Source organism: Ambystoma mexicanum, chromosome 12 (genome assembly GCF_040938575.1).
Source record: "Ambystoma mexicanum isolate Mex_15411 chromosome 12, UKY_AmexF1_1, whole genome shotgun sequence".
In the NCBI taxonomy this organism is placed as follows: Eukaryota; Metazoa; Chordata; class Amphibia; order Caudata; family Ambystomatidae; genus Ambystoma; species Ambystoma mexicanum.
The window spans coordinates 1,085,451,411-1,085,467,584 of record NC_090936.1 but is presented as its reverse complement, the minus strand read 5'-3'; the positions used below and the strand labels follow the sequence as shown (position 1 = coordinate 1,085,467,584).

The window sequence follows — 16,174 nt, the reverse complement described above, 5'->3', positions numbered from 1 at the left end:
AATCGGCCAAAGCTACGTCACGTTAGCAAGGTTTACAAACACCCTTTCGGAGTGCATTTCTATTGCGGCTGACCATATCCCCGAAGGGGAAGAGCGAGACGGATTCCTTAACATTGTCAAAGATGGGAAAGATGCAATGTGTGAATCCCTCCAGACTGGTCTTGACTCTGTTGACAGTATCAGCAGAGCTATGGTGGCAAGTACAGTGATGCGCAGATTTGCCTGGATGAGAAAGTCATGATTTGCCCCAGACGTACAATCCAGGCTTCTCAACATGCCCTTTGACGGCACTCATTTATCCGGGAACAAAGCTGATGAGAGTTTGGAGAAGCTGCAAACTTCCAAGGCGGCAGCCAAATCCCTTGGGGCTACAATCGGACAACCTCCAAACAACCCCACGGGTACACCCTGGAGGGGTAGGTCCTTTCGCCAGTACTCCACATTTGGAAGGGGCAGAGGACAACCAGCTCAAAGAGGACAAAGACGATTCCCTCATGGTGGATGAAGAAGAAATACTAAGACCACAACAGCAGCTGCCTTACCTTCAGCCATTGCGGCAGCTGCCCCAAAACCTCTCTGAGGTCTTTGTTCACAAGACTGCAGTAGGAGGCACATTGTCACAGCATCTGACAGAATGGCAGGTTATTACTTAAGATGCATGGGCATTGGAAACCGTTTCCCAATGTTACTGTCTCCCTTTTTGTGCAAAAACCTCAGTCATCCACGGGGGAACAACTCTTTGAAAGTTCCGCTCCTTATGCAGGAGATTTTAACCCTGTTAGAGAAAGGTGCTACAGAACCAGTACCTGTAGCGGACAGGAACAAGGGTTGGTTCTCCCCATACTTTATGATCCCCAAGAAAGGAGGGTTTTCACCAAATTGATGGTGGTTGTGGCAGCGAGTCTTAGGAGAGGGAGAATCCACGTTTACCCCTACCTCGACAATTGGCTGATCAGGGCCAGTTCCCCAGAACAGGCCTTGAAACCGATCTGCTATACCTGCCACTCCCTTCACAGACTGGGCTTCTCCCTCATTTCGAGAAGTCTCACATGATACCATCACAAAGACTCCAATTAATTGGAGCAGTCCTGGATGCATCCCTGGGAAAAGCCTTGCCACCAGAGGTGAGGGCTCAAGACATTCTGCAGATGGTTACCAAATTCCAGAATGATCAGCATCTACTGGCCTACTATTTTCTGAGGTTGCTCGGCCCTATTTTCTGAGGTTGCTCGGCCTTATGTCATCCTGCATTTATTGTCATGATCTCTGCTTCCAAAAGGTCAGGGTTTTCCCAACTCCCTTGGAAGCAGATCCATAACCCAGGTTCCGAGTGCCAACCAGTCCCAATTGGGACCTTTTGGACCCAGTCCTGGCGCCAGTGGCACCAGGCTCATAAACATGCCCAGTCCCAGCGCTGGAAGCACCGGGCTCATAATGCTTGGATGGACTTACCTGCAGCAGACCATGCTGCTTACTTGCCTGCCAGTTGAGCCTCTGATCCTCTTCTGTTTGGAACTACTTTTCCTGTTGGGTGGGGCAGGAGCCACTCCCTAGGTTCAGAACACTGGAACTCTTCTGGAAAGCAGGAACTCTTTTCTTACCTAGGCGTGGCTGTGGAAGGAGACACCTAAGCACTACAGGAGGCTATTTAAACCACACCCGATGGATGAATCTTGCTTTGCGTTATTCTGCATCCTCTGCAGCAGAACGCTCATCGTGTCTTCTGCATCTGATCCTGGGCCTAAGGAAAAAGGCTGACCATCCTGAATCCAGTCTTCAGCAACACCTATAAAGACAAGAAAGAACAGGTTAGCATTACGGTCTTCAGTGACAGCGCTTCACTTACCTGGTCCATCGGCTGTCACCAACGCCTCGCGCTGCATTCCGGCATCTGAAAGACAAAGGCTTACCTACTCTTCGTGCGCTCCGGAGGTCTTCGCACTGCATTCCGGCATCTGAAAGACAAAAGCTTACCAACTCTTCGCACGCTCCGGAGGCCTTCGGCGCTGCATCCCGCATCTGAAAGACAAAACAAGGTGCGTTTAAAGACATTGGGGAACTTTAATACTCATGTGCCATTACTCCTTTCCACATCTAACCCAGTGGGTATCTCGGCACCCTCCAGCCGCTCCGAACTTGTACCTGCAAAATAAAAAGACAGTTAGAGCGCATCGTGAAGCAGGCAACAAGCGCTTACTTACGTGCTTCCAGGCGCTTCTATTCATCACACGGGCTCCATCTTCAACTCACTTCAGCCCGGCATCGCCGGAACCCTGCAAAACAAGAGACATCATTACTTAAGACTTTTAAAGACATTAGAATTACTCGAAACTTACCGTTCGTGCAGTAAACGGCGGACAGCAGTCCTCTGAAGTCAAGAGGCCTGCTCCCCTTATCCAGTGAAGAAACTGGTTACAGCACCCTGCCCCGAGGCAGATGGAGAGCACGGCGTTCACTTACCTAAGGTGAGAGCGTTAACCTTTGGGGTTCTACAGGAGAAGAGAAAGGGAAGAAGAGAGAGACATTCAATAACCCAGTTCATTAATCCCATATTTTCTATCTGCAGACATCTTACCCTTCGAGTCAGACATACAGTGCACAGAGGTCCAGCCCAAAGAGCCAGCCGTGTGTTACACATCACCTTTGAAGATACGGTATACGCCCAGTCAAGAACGGCGCCTCTACGGGAATCAGGTGAGCGTTACATTTATCTGGTGCCAGAGGCTCGCCTGAGAAAGAGATCTCTCCAATGGGCTCTCACAACTCAGTGGTCACAATTCTCAGGAAGTATGTCAGAACTCCTACAAATCCCAAGCAGTGTCTGACTGGATCTTCAACGGTGGACGTGTCGGGAGAACACCTTGAAAGGAGAACCAGTTTGGCAACCATGGCCGGAGATAACAGTAGTGACGGACGCCTCACTCACAGGGTTTGAAACCCATGCCAACAATCTGACAATCGGTGGTCGTTGGTCTCCATCGGACTCCAAACTACATATAAACCTTTTAGAGCTGAGGGCAATCATACTAGCTCTGAACTCCTTCCTGCCTGTACGGGCAACGAATGTCCTGGTAATGACGGACAACACAGTGGCAATGTACTACCTCAACAAGAGACCACTGTGCAGAGAGGCAATGCAGCTCTGGTTCTGGCAATACAAGAAGGAATCTCTGTCGCAGTTCATCTAGCCGGAGAGAACATGACAGCGGATGTATTGAGCTCAGGAAGTCCCTCCAGAGATCTTCACCCTTTGGGGAACCCCTCAAATGTATCTGTTTGCGACTGGTGCCTACCGGAAGTGCGAACTGTACTGCTCAAGGGAATTTCCCCAAGAGGAGCTCTAGGAGACTCATTCGTAGTGGACTGGGAATTTCAACTCCTATACGCGTTTCCTCCAGTCCCCGTGATTCCTCACATGATCAGGAGGTTGAGAAAGTTCAGGAAACACATGATCCTAATTGCCCCGGATTGGGCCGGGAGAACGTGGTACTTGGACCTTCTTGACATGTCCATCTGCCCTCTGATACCTCTTCCACAAAGAGAGGACCTTCACTCACGAGAGGAGGGTTGGGTTCGCCATCTGGATATCAGGACAAGTCTGGATATCAGGACAATTAGCCTTCACGGATGGTTTGTGAGAGGCTGAGATACAAGGATTGGGATCTCCCGGATGATGTAATGGAGATTTTGCTTTCGGCAGAAGGCCAGCAACCAAATCTTTATACCGCTGGCCTTGGAATAAGTTTTCCAGCTGGTGTAGAGATAAAAATGTTAACCCTGTTTACTTGTAATACACATATGGTGATATCATTTTTGTTACATCTCACAAATCTGGGGCTCCAGATTGGTACCATCAAGGGATATTTGGCAGCGCTTTCTATTTTTAAATGCTCTTCTGAGGAATTCTTTTACTTTAAGATACCTCCTAGTGCTACAATTCTTGAAAGGGCTAACTGTCCTTTTCAAGTCCCACTGTGGGATCTCAACTTAGTGTTAAAGGTTTTGAGGATGGATCCTTTGAACCTTTGTACTCCTGTCCCTTGAGACTACTAACTCTAAAAACAATCTTTTTAGTGGTAATTACTTCTGCCCTAAGGGTGAGTGAGCTACAAGCGTTATCCTGCAAGCCTCCTTATACTATCTTTTATAAAGACAGCGGTACTGAAAGTGAAGCCTACTTTTCTCCTCAAAATTGCTTCGGAGTTCCATCTCACTCATAAGATAACGTTACCATCTTTCTATCCTCCACCACATCCTGGGAAGGAAGAGGAAAGGCTTCACAGGCTTGACCCTAAACGTGCACAGAGTTTTTACATCTCCAGAATGATAAAATTAAAACAAGATGTCCAGTTATTATTGAGCTACTGCGATCGCAAATTGGGTTTGGCCATTACCAAACAAATTCTTTCCAGATTGATTATTTTAACAATATCGGAATGCTACAAACTGGCGGGGAAAGATCCCCCAGAACACTTAAGCTCACTCGACCAGGGGAATGTCAATTTCTTCTGCCCTACAGAGGGCAGTCCCAATAAGGGATATATGTGTAGCTGCCACATGGTCGTCTGTGCACACCTTCACTAAACACTATAGTTTAGACCCTTCTTCGGGGCAAGAATCTGCATTTGGCAAAGCAGTGTTGCATTCGGTGCATACACAATCATGAATATTAATGTCACACTAAATTCTACTTCCTCCTCCAAATCGGTTGGTCTGCTTTGGGAGCTTATCGAAGATGAGGAATACGTGGGAGGACACAATCCATTTGAAGAACAAGTAACTTACCCCTGGTAATGTTCTTTCAACCGGATTTTCCTCCCACATATTCCTCATCGCCCCTCCAAACTTACCCCACAGTAGAATTTGCCTTGCGCTTACAGTCTATGCTCTCACAGGGGGAGTAACTGTTGAACACAAGATAAATGCTTCACTTGAAAAAAACGGTACTGAGGCCAACGGGGGCTGCGCGTGCTACATCGACAAGCGGTGACGTCGACATTGAGATGGACGCCTCAGAGGGACATTGAGTCGACCAGCATCGACACACGGCGCCCCCTGCTGAAAAAATGTTTCTGAAACAGCAAAGCTGGGATATTGGAAATATCAAAGATAAGGAGTACATGGGAGGAACATCCAGTCTAAAGAACGTTACCAGGGGTAAGTAACATGTTCTTCTTGCGCTTCCTGCGCCAATACAATGCGATGTCTTTAGGAACGGGTCTTCACATTCCTCAGCTTACAACACAGATCCAGCCTGCATGTGTAAATCACTTTTCCATTTTCAGAGCATCATGCATTTCGCATCCAGTTTATATCATGGACTAATTTGCACTAAATGTTATTATGGGAATCATTTAAATCGGGTTGGGTTAATTAGTATATTAGTTTCATGCTAGTATTATGTTTCAGTGCGCCTCAGCCCATTACAATAGCATCATGGAGCAAAGTGATCATTTTCTAGCATTTGCTCTGTCTATTGGCATCTATTTTGTTGTAAATTGCTTATCTGTGAATGCATGAGATGTCAGAATGTTGGAGGCTTGCTGTAAAATGTCCTGTGAGTGTGTGTGTGAAGGTTCCAGCCTATGCCAGTTGGAGCTGGGACTAACTGGGTGATGGGACCCAGTGGTCTTCCCCAGTGTCACTGATTGTAAGATATTGATGTAACTAAGAATAAACCTTAAGTGTTTGACCTACAAAGAGTAAGACTACCTTTCTACAATGGTGACGAGGACAACTGAAACAGAGCAAGCTTGCTGAAAGTAAAGAAGAAACAGTCTGCTGAGAGGGCAGCAGCAAGATGAGAGGAGGAACCACTGCCAACCCCACAAAGAAATTAAGTAAGTCCCATCACCCAGGGAACAAAGATGAGAAAGAAAAGCCCAAAGTAAGGGTAGTAATCACCCAGTGCGCTATGCAGGGGGAGGAAAAACCCAGGTTAACAAATGCAGAACCCCATTAGTTAGTGTCCTGCGCAGAACCCAAGAGGAATGCCAGCATAAAAAGGCACAGTAATAAATGGGGGAGTGATAGTAGATGTCCCCTGCACAATATGTTAACTGAGAAAACATAAGAATGTGCGTTTGAAACGGGCAAGAGACATTAAAAGGAAACAAGTTGAGTGTTAAGAGCCCAATAATGTTGCAGGAGAACTGTAAGAATAACTCTGGGGGGGAAGTAAAGCTAAGTCCCAAAGGTGGATTGATGCCCCAAGAGCGAAGCAAGCCCCAAAGTGGAGAAGTATAAGCAGGGGAAAATGTATTGAAAGAAGGCCACAGCGCTTGCCCAGGGCACCAGTGAAGAAGAAGAGGGGCACTCCAGAGAAGTATCAAAGGGGTTGCTGAACAAAGAGGTTTCCCTAGCGCAGGCTCTAAAGAGCAGTAGTGAATATGAAGGAGAGTAAAGCCCAGTGCAAGGGTGGCAGCAGCATCAAGTGTTAAAGCAGGAAGAAAAGATAGTCCCAGTGCTGATTCAAGGGTTAAAAAGGCCCAGAAGAAGCTTCATACGCAAGTGTAATCACCCCACAGCAGGGAAGAGTAAAGATAGCCCAGCGCAAATGGCCTAGTAATGGCACTGGGCATTGTGTTCTTGGGCAGTTCCTTGGTATGGTGAATATAGGAATACAAAAGACACATACCAGTCGGTGCATTTAATGGAGCTGCACCTGGCAAAAGGATCTCAGAGCGGCATTTCAGGGTATGCTGGGAGTTGTATGGCAGCCACAAGGGGCTAGCAGGACAGCATCAGGAGCATAGAGAAATTGTTTGGGACCAGAAGCTATTTTTTTCTTTTGCGAGAGGGGATATAAAGCAGTGAAGTGCTGTGCACATTAATGGAGCATTAGTCTGAAAAAGAAAATTAAGTGATCGGGTGAAATTACATCTGCAGTATCCTTTTGTTTAAAAATTCGTTTTTACAATGTATGACATGGTTGAGATGTCACTGTTCTGGTTAGAATTGTCATGCATATAAGGTATGTGTGCTAGAGGCTGAATTGATTATTAACATATGCTGCAATAAAGGATATAACTTTTTAAGGATTTGCAGGCATCTATTGACTTTTATGGACTTTTTAGAAATACAGTCATTGGGCCTCATTACAAATCAGGTGGTCCGGAAATAACGGTGGCGGTAAAACCGCCGCCACCGTTGTTTCCGGACCGCCTGATCACAACTCCTGCAGGCGGGAGGTGATGTTCCCGCCAGGTCTCACCTGGCGGGTTTAACACCGCCCGCCTGCAGGCGGACGAGGAAACACCGGCAGCATTACGAGATGCTGCCGGTGTTTCCATGATCCCCATTCCCATTGAGTCCTATAGGACTCAATGGGAATGGAGATTAACACCATTCCGCCTCTGTGATTCCCGGAAAACCGGGGTTGTAATGCCCCGGTAATTCCGGGAATCACGGAGGTGGAATGGTAATACGAGTCCGGCGGTAACCAGGCGGTTTTACCGCTGCGGTTACCGCCGGACTCGTAATGGGGTCCATTGTGCTAAGTGTGTTTAAGTGAAGCGCATGAAGTATGCCAGGAGTGGCCAAATGGAAGAGCCCGTGTGTGTGTGTTAGTGATCATGATTTTAAGGCTTTGCAGGTATCTGTAGATTACTAATGGACATTTATAGAAATGAATTATTGTCTTGCTAGACAATTGTATGCGAGTGATATAGTGTAAGTGGGCTAGACGTAATTCCTTTTGAGACATTGCAGGGTTTATGTTGTGCAATACAACATATACTTTTAGCACTACAACATAACTTTTCACCATGCATGTTTTTTTTGGTCTTGGCAAAACCAAACCAAATTGTAATAATTTGAACGTGTAGATCATTCTTGGTAAGGATGGAAGTATAGCGCTAAGTGATCTGAAATGTATCAAGGATGACAGAGAGATCAGAGAGATTATGTCAGCGAATGTGCAAGTGTCGTGTACCCTCAAATATTTAAGTTGAGGTCGTGCCTAATATACTTAAATAAAGGGAGGTCGTGCCTCCCACATTGAGAATCTGGGTGTCAGATTAAAGTAGGGATGTGAAGTAGGCGTCATGCCCAAAGAAGTTGTTATACTAGGTCATGCCTCAGCAATGGCTAAGGGGGGTGAGGTCACGCCTGCACTCAGCTATATATGTGGGAGTAGTGAGTTTCCCAATATATTTAATAAGAGGTCACGCCTCTACAAGGTGGTAATGGTTAGGTTGCACCAAGAACCATTTAATAGAAGAGGGAGGGTTCCCTGAAAGTTGTCATGGGGAGGTAGTGTCTACCGCCATGTATCCTAGTTGGGATAATGATTTACACAGAGGTGAAGTGAGAGGTCATGCCTCCATTGGATGATGGTTGGGTCGCGCCTGAGCTATCAGTGTTTCTAAGTTGGCAGTGGGGTCAATCCCATGATGATTTTAGAGTAGCAGACCCTCTTTAAAAGGTGCAAGTTGCTGTGTGAGTGTGCGTTGTGTTTTCGTAAGAAAAGGAGATGTGTTGTGAAGTAGATTTGTTATGTGTGTGTGTGTGTGTGTGTGTGTGTGTGTGTGTCTGAAGTAAGAGATGGAGATATGTTGTAAAGTGCTTATCTGTGAATGCATGAGATGTGAGAATGTTGGTGTCTGGCTGTAGAAGGTTGTCCTGTGAGTGTGTGCGAAGGTTCCAGCCTATGTCAGTTGGAGCTGGGCCTACCCGGGTGATGGGACCCAGTGGTGTCCTCAAGTATCCTCTATTGTAAGATCTTGATGTAGCTAAGAATAAACCTTAAGTGTTTGACCTACAAAGAGTAAGAAGCTACCTTTCTACATATTTGAGTTCAGCCTGAGACTCATACTCTTGAGTCCATCTAATGAGGCTTACACCCTTGGCCCTAGTTAAATTTCAAACCCTTGCCTTAATTCGAATGTTGAAATACAGAGTCTTGATTCCTACAGTTCTCCCGCCTTGTTTCACACTTTTACGGACCAAACATGAATGAGAGAAATAGGGGTCTAATCAAATGCAGTCTCATCCTGTGGAAATGTCTGCTGATGGCCACGTAATAGTGTCAACCGGCATAAAAAATGACGATGAGCTACTGACACTGGGCTGCAAAGGCTAGAGGAGAGCAAACTGCAGTGAAAACCAGTGTGAGGAGGCAAGAAGGGAGCCCGTTAAACTAATGAGGTAAGTATGGTAATTGGAGTGGGAGAGTATTGGCATTTGTAAGTGTAGGATGGCTGCTCAATGCTAGCAGGTACCGGTGGCCGCTGCTACTAAATGCTCTGACACGGTCTACACCAGAGATTATAGATTCAATCAAAGCATTCGGATTGGTTAACCAGTGGTTTATAACTGATTTAAAATATCTTTGTTAATATTGTTATTCATTCCACATGGCATTCTTGACCTCAAGCGTTTCATTCTGTAGCTGTTCCAAGCGGGAGCACTTGACTCGGGATTGTGGCTTTTCATCTTGAAGTGGCCATGAAAAACCTCAACATAAACTTCATCCGCCCTTTGAGTGAGAGTACTTGAAGTAGTGAAGCATGCTTTCACTATGTAGCACTGATAAACACACACCATCTTCTATAGCCTAGAACTAAAAATACCAGACGTATGATACTTTCGTAGATTGATTTTGCAAATGCCCAGTATTTTGGTCTGCCTGCCAATGGCATCAACAGGCTTAAATACATCCGCAATAAAGTATTGAGGGTCTTGTTTATAATAGCAGCACATCTCAATCATCCTAAGTGATTAGACTTCACTGGCTCCTTGTGGCCAAAACTATTTACTTTAGGATGATCTGTCTTACTGGCAGAGCGGCATTGGACAAAAGTCTTAATTTGCCCAAGTGTCATTCACATTTAAAAATGTTGCTCGTTTATGCACGCAGAGATGGTAAAACTTGCTAGTTAGCGACCCTGAAAAACAAATGATCTAGGCTGGAGGAAGAACACTAGCTGTTAAAGGACTCCAACTTCTGAAACAATGTACAATGTACAATCTACCCTTCAGCAGATTAATAAAACTCCCAGAGGCTGAACTCTTCCATTTGGCCCATCGTGATTCCATGCCATGAATGCCATTTTGTCTTTAGTTGTCTGTTTTGGTATGTCAACCAGTTTAAACATGTTCTCTTGCACTTAAGCTTCGATTGTGGAAGTATTATATTGGTATATTTGTATTTGTTACCGGGAGTCTCTTTTTGTAGCTAACTCCCTATGCAACAATCATCGAATCAGGATCCTTTATAAGCTGATATTTGTTATTAATCAAGAACTATTATTTATTTTCATTCTGATTCCAAAATCAAAGCGCACTGTTGTGCAGGGATAAGGATTATATGTATTCAACAAAAACTAGGTTTAATCTTGATATGCAGTGATCTAAGCCCATCAAGTTACTGTCTTAGTCAAGAAATTCTATTTTGTAATGTGTCTGACGTTATCCTGCGTTTCTGATTACCCTTACTTGCAGTGTGGTATTGCTTCTCTGCGAATAAAAGCGCTTTTTGGCAATCCACTCACTGTGTATTGTGGTGATGCCATGAAGCAAGGGCAACTGCGAGCTGAGTTCACATGGTTTTATTTATTTGTCAGGGTTTAAGGTTGGACAAATTGCAACAGAAACTAGGGAAATGCTCTAGAAATAATAAAGAATAGTGTGCAACCAGTGTCTAGTAAGTCTAACTCTCTGTAGTTTACTAAGCAAAGAACAACTGTCATGGCCGGCGTAAAAGTTTAAATCTACTCTTAACGAGTCCTTTAGCCCCCAGGCTAACACTATACTTACAAGGCAAATGTTCAAGTTTGGCCAATAGAAATTCTCATCAACCTAAGTGTTCAAAGTCCAAACCCATTAAATAAACAAATAAACACAAGATGCTTCATTGGGCAGTTCCTACCTAGTGTACTCTCAGTTCTGATCTCTGCATGGTTTCATCTTAACATCTTAACTCCTTCTCTCAGGACTCTCCATCGCCGTGACATCTTTTCTCTCAACACATCAAACTCTCAGACCTCTCCAGGTCTCCTCTTCGTCTCCAGTGGTTCCAGTATTGTCCATCACTGGCCCGGTGTGATAATATCATTGTGCACCCCCGGGCAAGAAAACAATAAAGGGGGGCTAAAATGTGTTCCTGCAGAACAATTCTTAAACACATATTTTGTTGAGAGATCTTCGGTATGACCTATCACGTTCTCTGATGTTCAGACTAAGATTGTGTAAAACTCTTGGTTGCTTACAGTTACATTAAGAGATTTACCCCCCAAACCAGAAACATGGTGGTGGTTAATCCAGTTCATTAAGTCACACTGTGGCAAAGTGAATCACTCTTTGAGAAGGCCACATCATGTATTCCAAGAGCATACTCAGCAATAATTCAAGAGCACAACACAAATTAGCCTACATTGTTAGGACCGTGGGCCTTTATCCACCCCACCCATCCTTAGAATTCACCTTTCTGGTGGGAAATAGTCACTTGCATACCATGCAGTGTTAAGTGCCTTTGTAAGGAACGCATGGTGGCAATAGTAAGACAGACACAAGTGACCACAGTTAAAGGTTGTTTATTGAACTTTCACAAGGGTGTGATAAACGCCTATCTAAACCTAAATCTACAGATGGCAGCAAACTGTGACCATCAAATAATAATAATGCAGTCCTAGTGGAGTCTTATCAAAATAAAAGGGCCTGTACCAAAAAAACCTGTTGCCAATTCTTATCGCTGTTTTTACAAATAGTGTGGGGGTAATGTTCATGAAAAAGAAAGTAGTGTTCACAAAATGATATTTCAGGATGATTGGGACATTGGCCCTTCCCCACGTTTTCAGCCGGGGCAAGGCAGTTCACTCGATCAAGGCCCACACTCTGGCTTCTTCATCACGAGGATACAGTTCTAATTCCAGCAGCAGTGCCTTCTGTGCCCAAGTCTCTCTTCTCATCAAAGTCTCTTGATTCAGAGGGCCTGATGTACAAAAACATAAATACAGTTCTTTTCTTCTCACATTTTCAACTCCCCCTCTCCCTGGATCCCTGTTATTTTATGATCATTACTGCAGATCCCCCTCAGCCGGGCTCAGATCCTTTCCCTTTTCCAATTAGTCTCCCTCAGCCGAGCTCTGACCGATTTGTATTTCGCATTGGTTTATCAAAGACTTTCGAATGTGCACAGGATTTGGCTTGATCCGTTGCAGGACCACTTCGATACAAAACTTCTGTTTCACGGTACAGTTGCCATTCAGTTGTATACCTAACAGAGACCTTCGAATGAGCACCCACGTGGCGCCAGACTGCTCTGTATACAGTGTTTCACTTGGCCTCCCAAAGTTCGTCCACTCCCTTTTGTTTCCAACTATATTCACATCGCTCATCACATGTTTTTTGTGTACTGTCCTCTTTGGATTTCTTCATACAATGTTCCCATTTGGAAACTTGGTTCAAACACAAGCTGGTTTGGTATCATTCTCTCCGACTCACCGGCTGTGCCGTCTTCACTGGTGCTGCTTTGTTGTGGGAGCCAATGACGGTACCATGGTGGCATTCGCTCTTCCCTCCTTGTTTATCGATGCAGGAGAGTCCTGGGTACTTTTGATGCACAGTGTAGGCTTGTTCAGCTTTAGGCTTCTTACTTTCCAAGGCTTGTGAAAGTAACGTTCTTTAAAGGTCAAGTGCACTTCCCTCCTTGTAACCCTCTCTGGTCTAGCCATCTTTCTGCTTGTATTAAACTGCCAACTTGGAACTGCTGTTTCCTCGTGTGCTTTTCCTCGCTCCGAGTGTGCTTTTGTGCTCCACCTTTTATCCGTGTGGGGAAGCGTGATGGAAGTCAGGTGTGTGGAATGATCCGTAATTGTCTGACCTTGCTTGGCCATAGTGTTGGGATAGGTCAGGTATGCGTCTCTGGTGTTAGTCCGTTGTCGCTCACGGTGAGTTGTCTAGGAGAAAGTGTTTGTGTCGGGGAAGGGGGTGAGGGGTTGAATTCCTAGGTATCCTACCTGTTAGGATGGGGGAAAGGTGTTATAGGGAAGAGGGTACTGTGTCTCTCCGTCCAGTGCCCCACTTCCCGAAGACCCCCATTCAGGTGATCCTCCTGCACTGGTCCACCCCCAGGAACCGGATCTGGATCGAAAAGCGCTAGCCATATCCTGGCCACCTGGATGACCGATCCCCGGGGACCAGCGGGTGAGACACCTTCAGGTTTCTCACACCTTGCACTTATTCCCTGGCTATTTTTGAAGATTGTTTGTCTAATGTAGCTGATGTCACGCTTTAGCTGTAAGACACACCAAAACCATCACCCCTAGTGTCTTGGATTGTCTGTATGTTGGGTGGGTGTCCGGCATTTTGTGATCCTTTGAAAAAGCACAGTGAGCCATGGGGTTAGTAGGCTTAACCCTGTAGCAAGTTTTTGGTGATCCCTCGGCTTCCGTCACACCAGCCTAGAAGTTTCTGCAGGGCTTCAGTACCGGACTAGCCCTTTCTGATAAACGCCTCCTTCCTTTGCATGTTATCACTAGGACGTTTCTCCTTGATGTACCACAATGCTGTTTCTTCTCCCCTTCCCATCCGTTTCTCTCTCTAATCTTCTCCTTTTCTCTCTGGGTACTATTCTGTTCTTCCTCTTTCCACCTGTCTGGTATTCCACTCTATTAAGTCTTGTTGGCTTTCTTTCTCTGTTCCTTTCAACCCCGCTCCTACAGATCTGTTCTATTCTGCCTCCTGGTTTTCTCTCTCTCCTTCCTAGGTCCCTCCAATTCACCTCCACTCCTAGATCTTTGTTGTTCCTCCTCCTGATATGCCTATTGGTTTTCATCAACTCATCTCCTTGTTTGCTCTTTCTCCTCCTTGCTTCTCTGTCCTCTACGCTCTACTCTGTTTTCTCCCTCCTCTGTTCTTTTCTTTCCTCCTCCACGCCCAATTCTTATATTTTCTACAACACACTCCTCCCCTCCTCCATTTATCGCCTTTCCTACACTGCCACTCTGGCTCCACTTAACCTTCTATACCCTCCCAGTCCTTCCGCTGTGTTTCTCCGTTCCTCCTCTTCCACTCTGGCTCCTCCTTCTCTCTCCAACATCTTCCTTTCATCTTCCAGTTCACTGTTTACTTAGTTTTAAAAGTTCATAATTAAAAAAATGTGTGTAAACCTTATTATGCAGTACTAAATTAGGGAATAGCTAGAAGACCTTTAAAGCATAATGGATGATGTAAAATGGGCTAGTTTCTAGATTGCATCTTACATAACTTTATATTTATGGCACACTATGTGCTATCTTGCTTTCCAAATGTATTTCCTGCTCACTTATTGATGCCGGATACCTAGAAGGTGATCAGCAAGTCTTTATTATTATCCCTGTTGGCATACAATGTTGATTATCATGCATAGTCCTATACAACCAGCCATGCTCAACTGCTCTGAGTGAGGAGCCTGTTCTGGCTTTTCCAACTAGTAAATCTACATTACAAACAGAGATATTTGACTGGCACAGTGAAGGAGGGTATTGTGAAAATCAAGGCGGTTTCCTAAGTAGCAGCTCTAGGTCTACTCCCCCAGTTATCCGGAAATATTTGTTGAGCATGTCTTTCTATACAGGATACACTTGTGTGTTTGGAGAATCAATGTTGTAAGCCAGTAACAGTTTTTCCTTTATTGCTGCAGACACTTATGAGTCGGCTTTCTTTTTTGCAGTTCCAACTTCTTGCCTCTGCTCTCTTTATGTCCAGTGCAGAGTTTACCCCACTAGGTAAGTGTAATTTTCGAGCACATGGCAGTTTAAGAGTGTTTTAATGTTGTGATGAATTTTATGATGTTAAGTTTGTATGTAATGTTTCATTTATGCTGAACCAAAGTGTAAAAGTGTGCTGTATCAATGGACTATTTAATTGCATTAGTAAATAAATCGTGAGGAGTGAAAGAAGTGGTTACCTCATTCTAGATTAGCAGTCCAGACAGGTTTCAAGAGTGTAGAAGTTTCAGTTCCCAGGGATAATCTGTTTGCTGCATTAACAAATGTCCCTGCAATTTCCAAGAGTATTTTGAAGTGTAATTTTTCACATGCACCTTTCTACCTTTGCCAAGTAAGTTATTATTTTTGTACACGGATATGAAGTATGTCGAATTGTATTTACATATGATAATAAGTGCTACGCGGTAAAGTGAATTAAACTTTCACATTAAATCATAAACCTTTGCACGAGTCTTCAGTTTGCACCTTATTAATCATGACCCAGCTTAAAAGGAGAGGGAATGGGTAGAAAACTCACATGAGAAAAATGTATCAAAAAAAGTAAAACACATTAGTTTGAATCTGTCTCCTGGAGGAATGCCGTTTTGACAGGGTGGTTTTGAAAAGTTGTTTAGTTAAGTTTCCTGCCCTCCTCCACATTCCAGTTACGGCTTTGGGAGTCTTTCAAGATGAGGAATCTGCGGGAGAATGCCAACCATTGAAGGTAAAATGACTTGCCTGTAGTGTATAATTCTATGGATTCTTCTCACACAGATTTCTCATTACCCTCCCTTCCTTTCCCTCTCTAAAAGCTTATGTAATCTTCTGTGTGAACCTTACTTTGCCTAGCCTTTAAAAAAACAAAATAATTAAATAACAAAATATCATCAATTTTATTTCATTGAAAGTGAATTATATGATTGATCTAGTAGCTGGTCACAAAAAAAAGTGGGAACTGATTCTTATGGATGCTGAGCACAGGGGAAAAAAGGTAGGGGAAGTGAGATGAGGGGGCATAGTCCATACAATAGACAATAGATAGGACTGTCGATGTCACATCCAGAGTCGAGTGGTGCAGGAGTAGAGGTACATCATCGAACCAAACTACACTCCCTGTTGAAATTGTCCAAGCAGCTGACGCTGAGGAGGATATCGATCAGGATCAGGACTGACATGCACACATGGTATCACAAACCATTATTACAGACACAAAAAAACTACCCTAATCAGTGCAACAGAGGGAGGAAATAATATTTTAATATTCTTGTGAAAGATATAGTCCCTGCTTAGACAAATCAAAATACATTTTATTAGAATGAACTGTCAAAAAAAGGTATACATGTACAAAACATTAATGTTTAAAAATCACAATAAATAAACATGCCAGGTGCCAATATAGCAAAGTTCAAACAATGCTGTACGATTCTGCAAAATGGAGCGATTTAAACAATCTTGCTCCTATCACCACATTATAACACATGCCA

The 16,174-nt window shown here is 44.4% G+C and overlaps 1 protein-coding gene across 2 annotated transcripts in view; it reads left to right on the top strand.

Moving 5' to 3' along the window:
- MKLN1 (muskelin 1) overlaps positions 1–16,174 on the top strand; it is a 1,341,339-nt gene that overhangs the window by 1,313,578 nt on the left and 11,587 nt on the right. For both annotated transcript variants that reach the window (XM_069629634.1, XM_069629633.1), the window contains exon 17: positions 14,654–14,708. In XM_069629634.1, the coding sequence (XP_069485735.1) occupies positions 14,654–14,708 (55 nt within the window). The remainder of the gene's footprint in view (positions 1–14,653; positions 14,709–16,174) is intronic.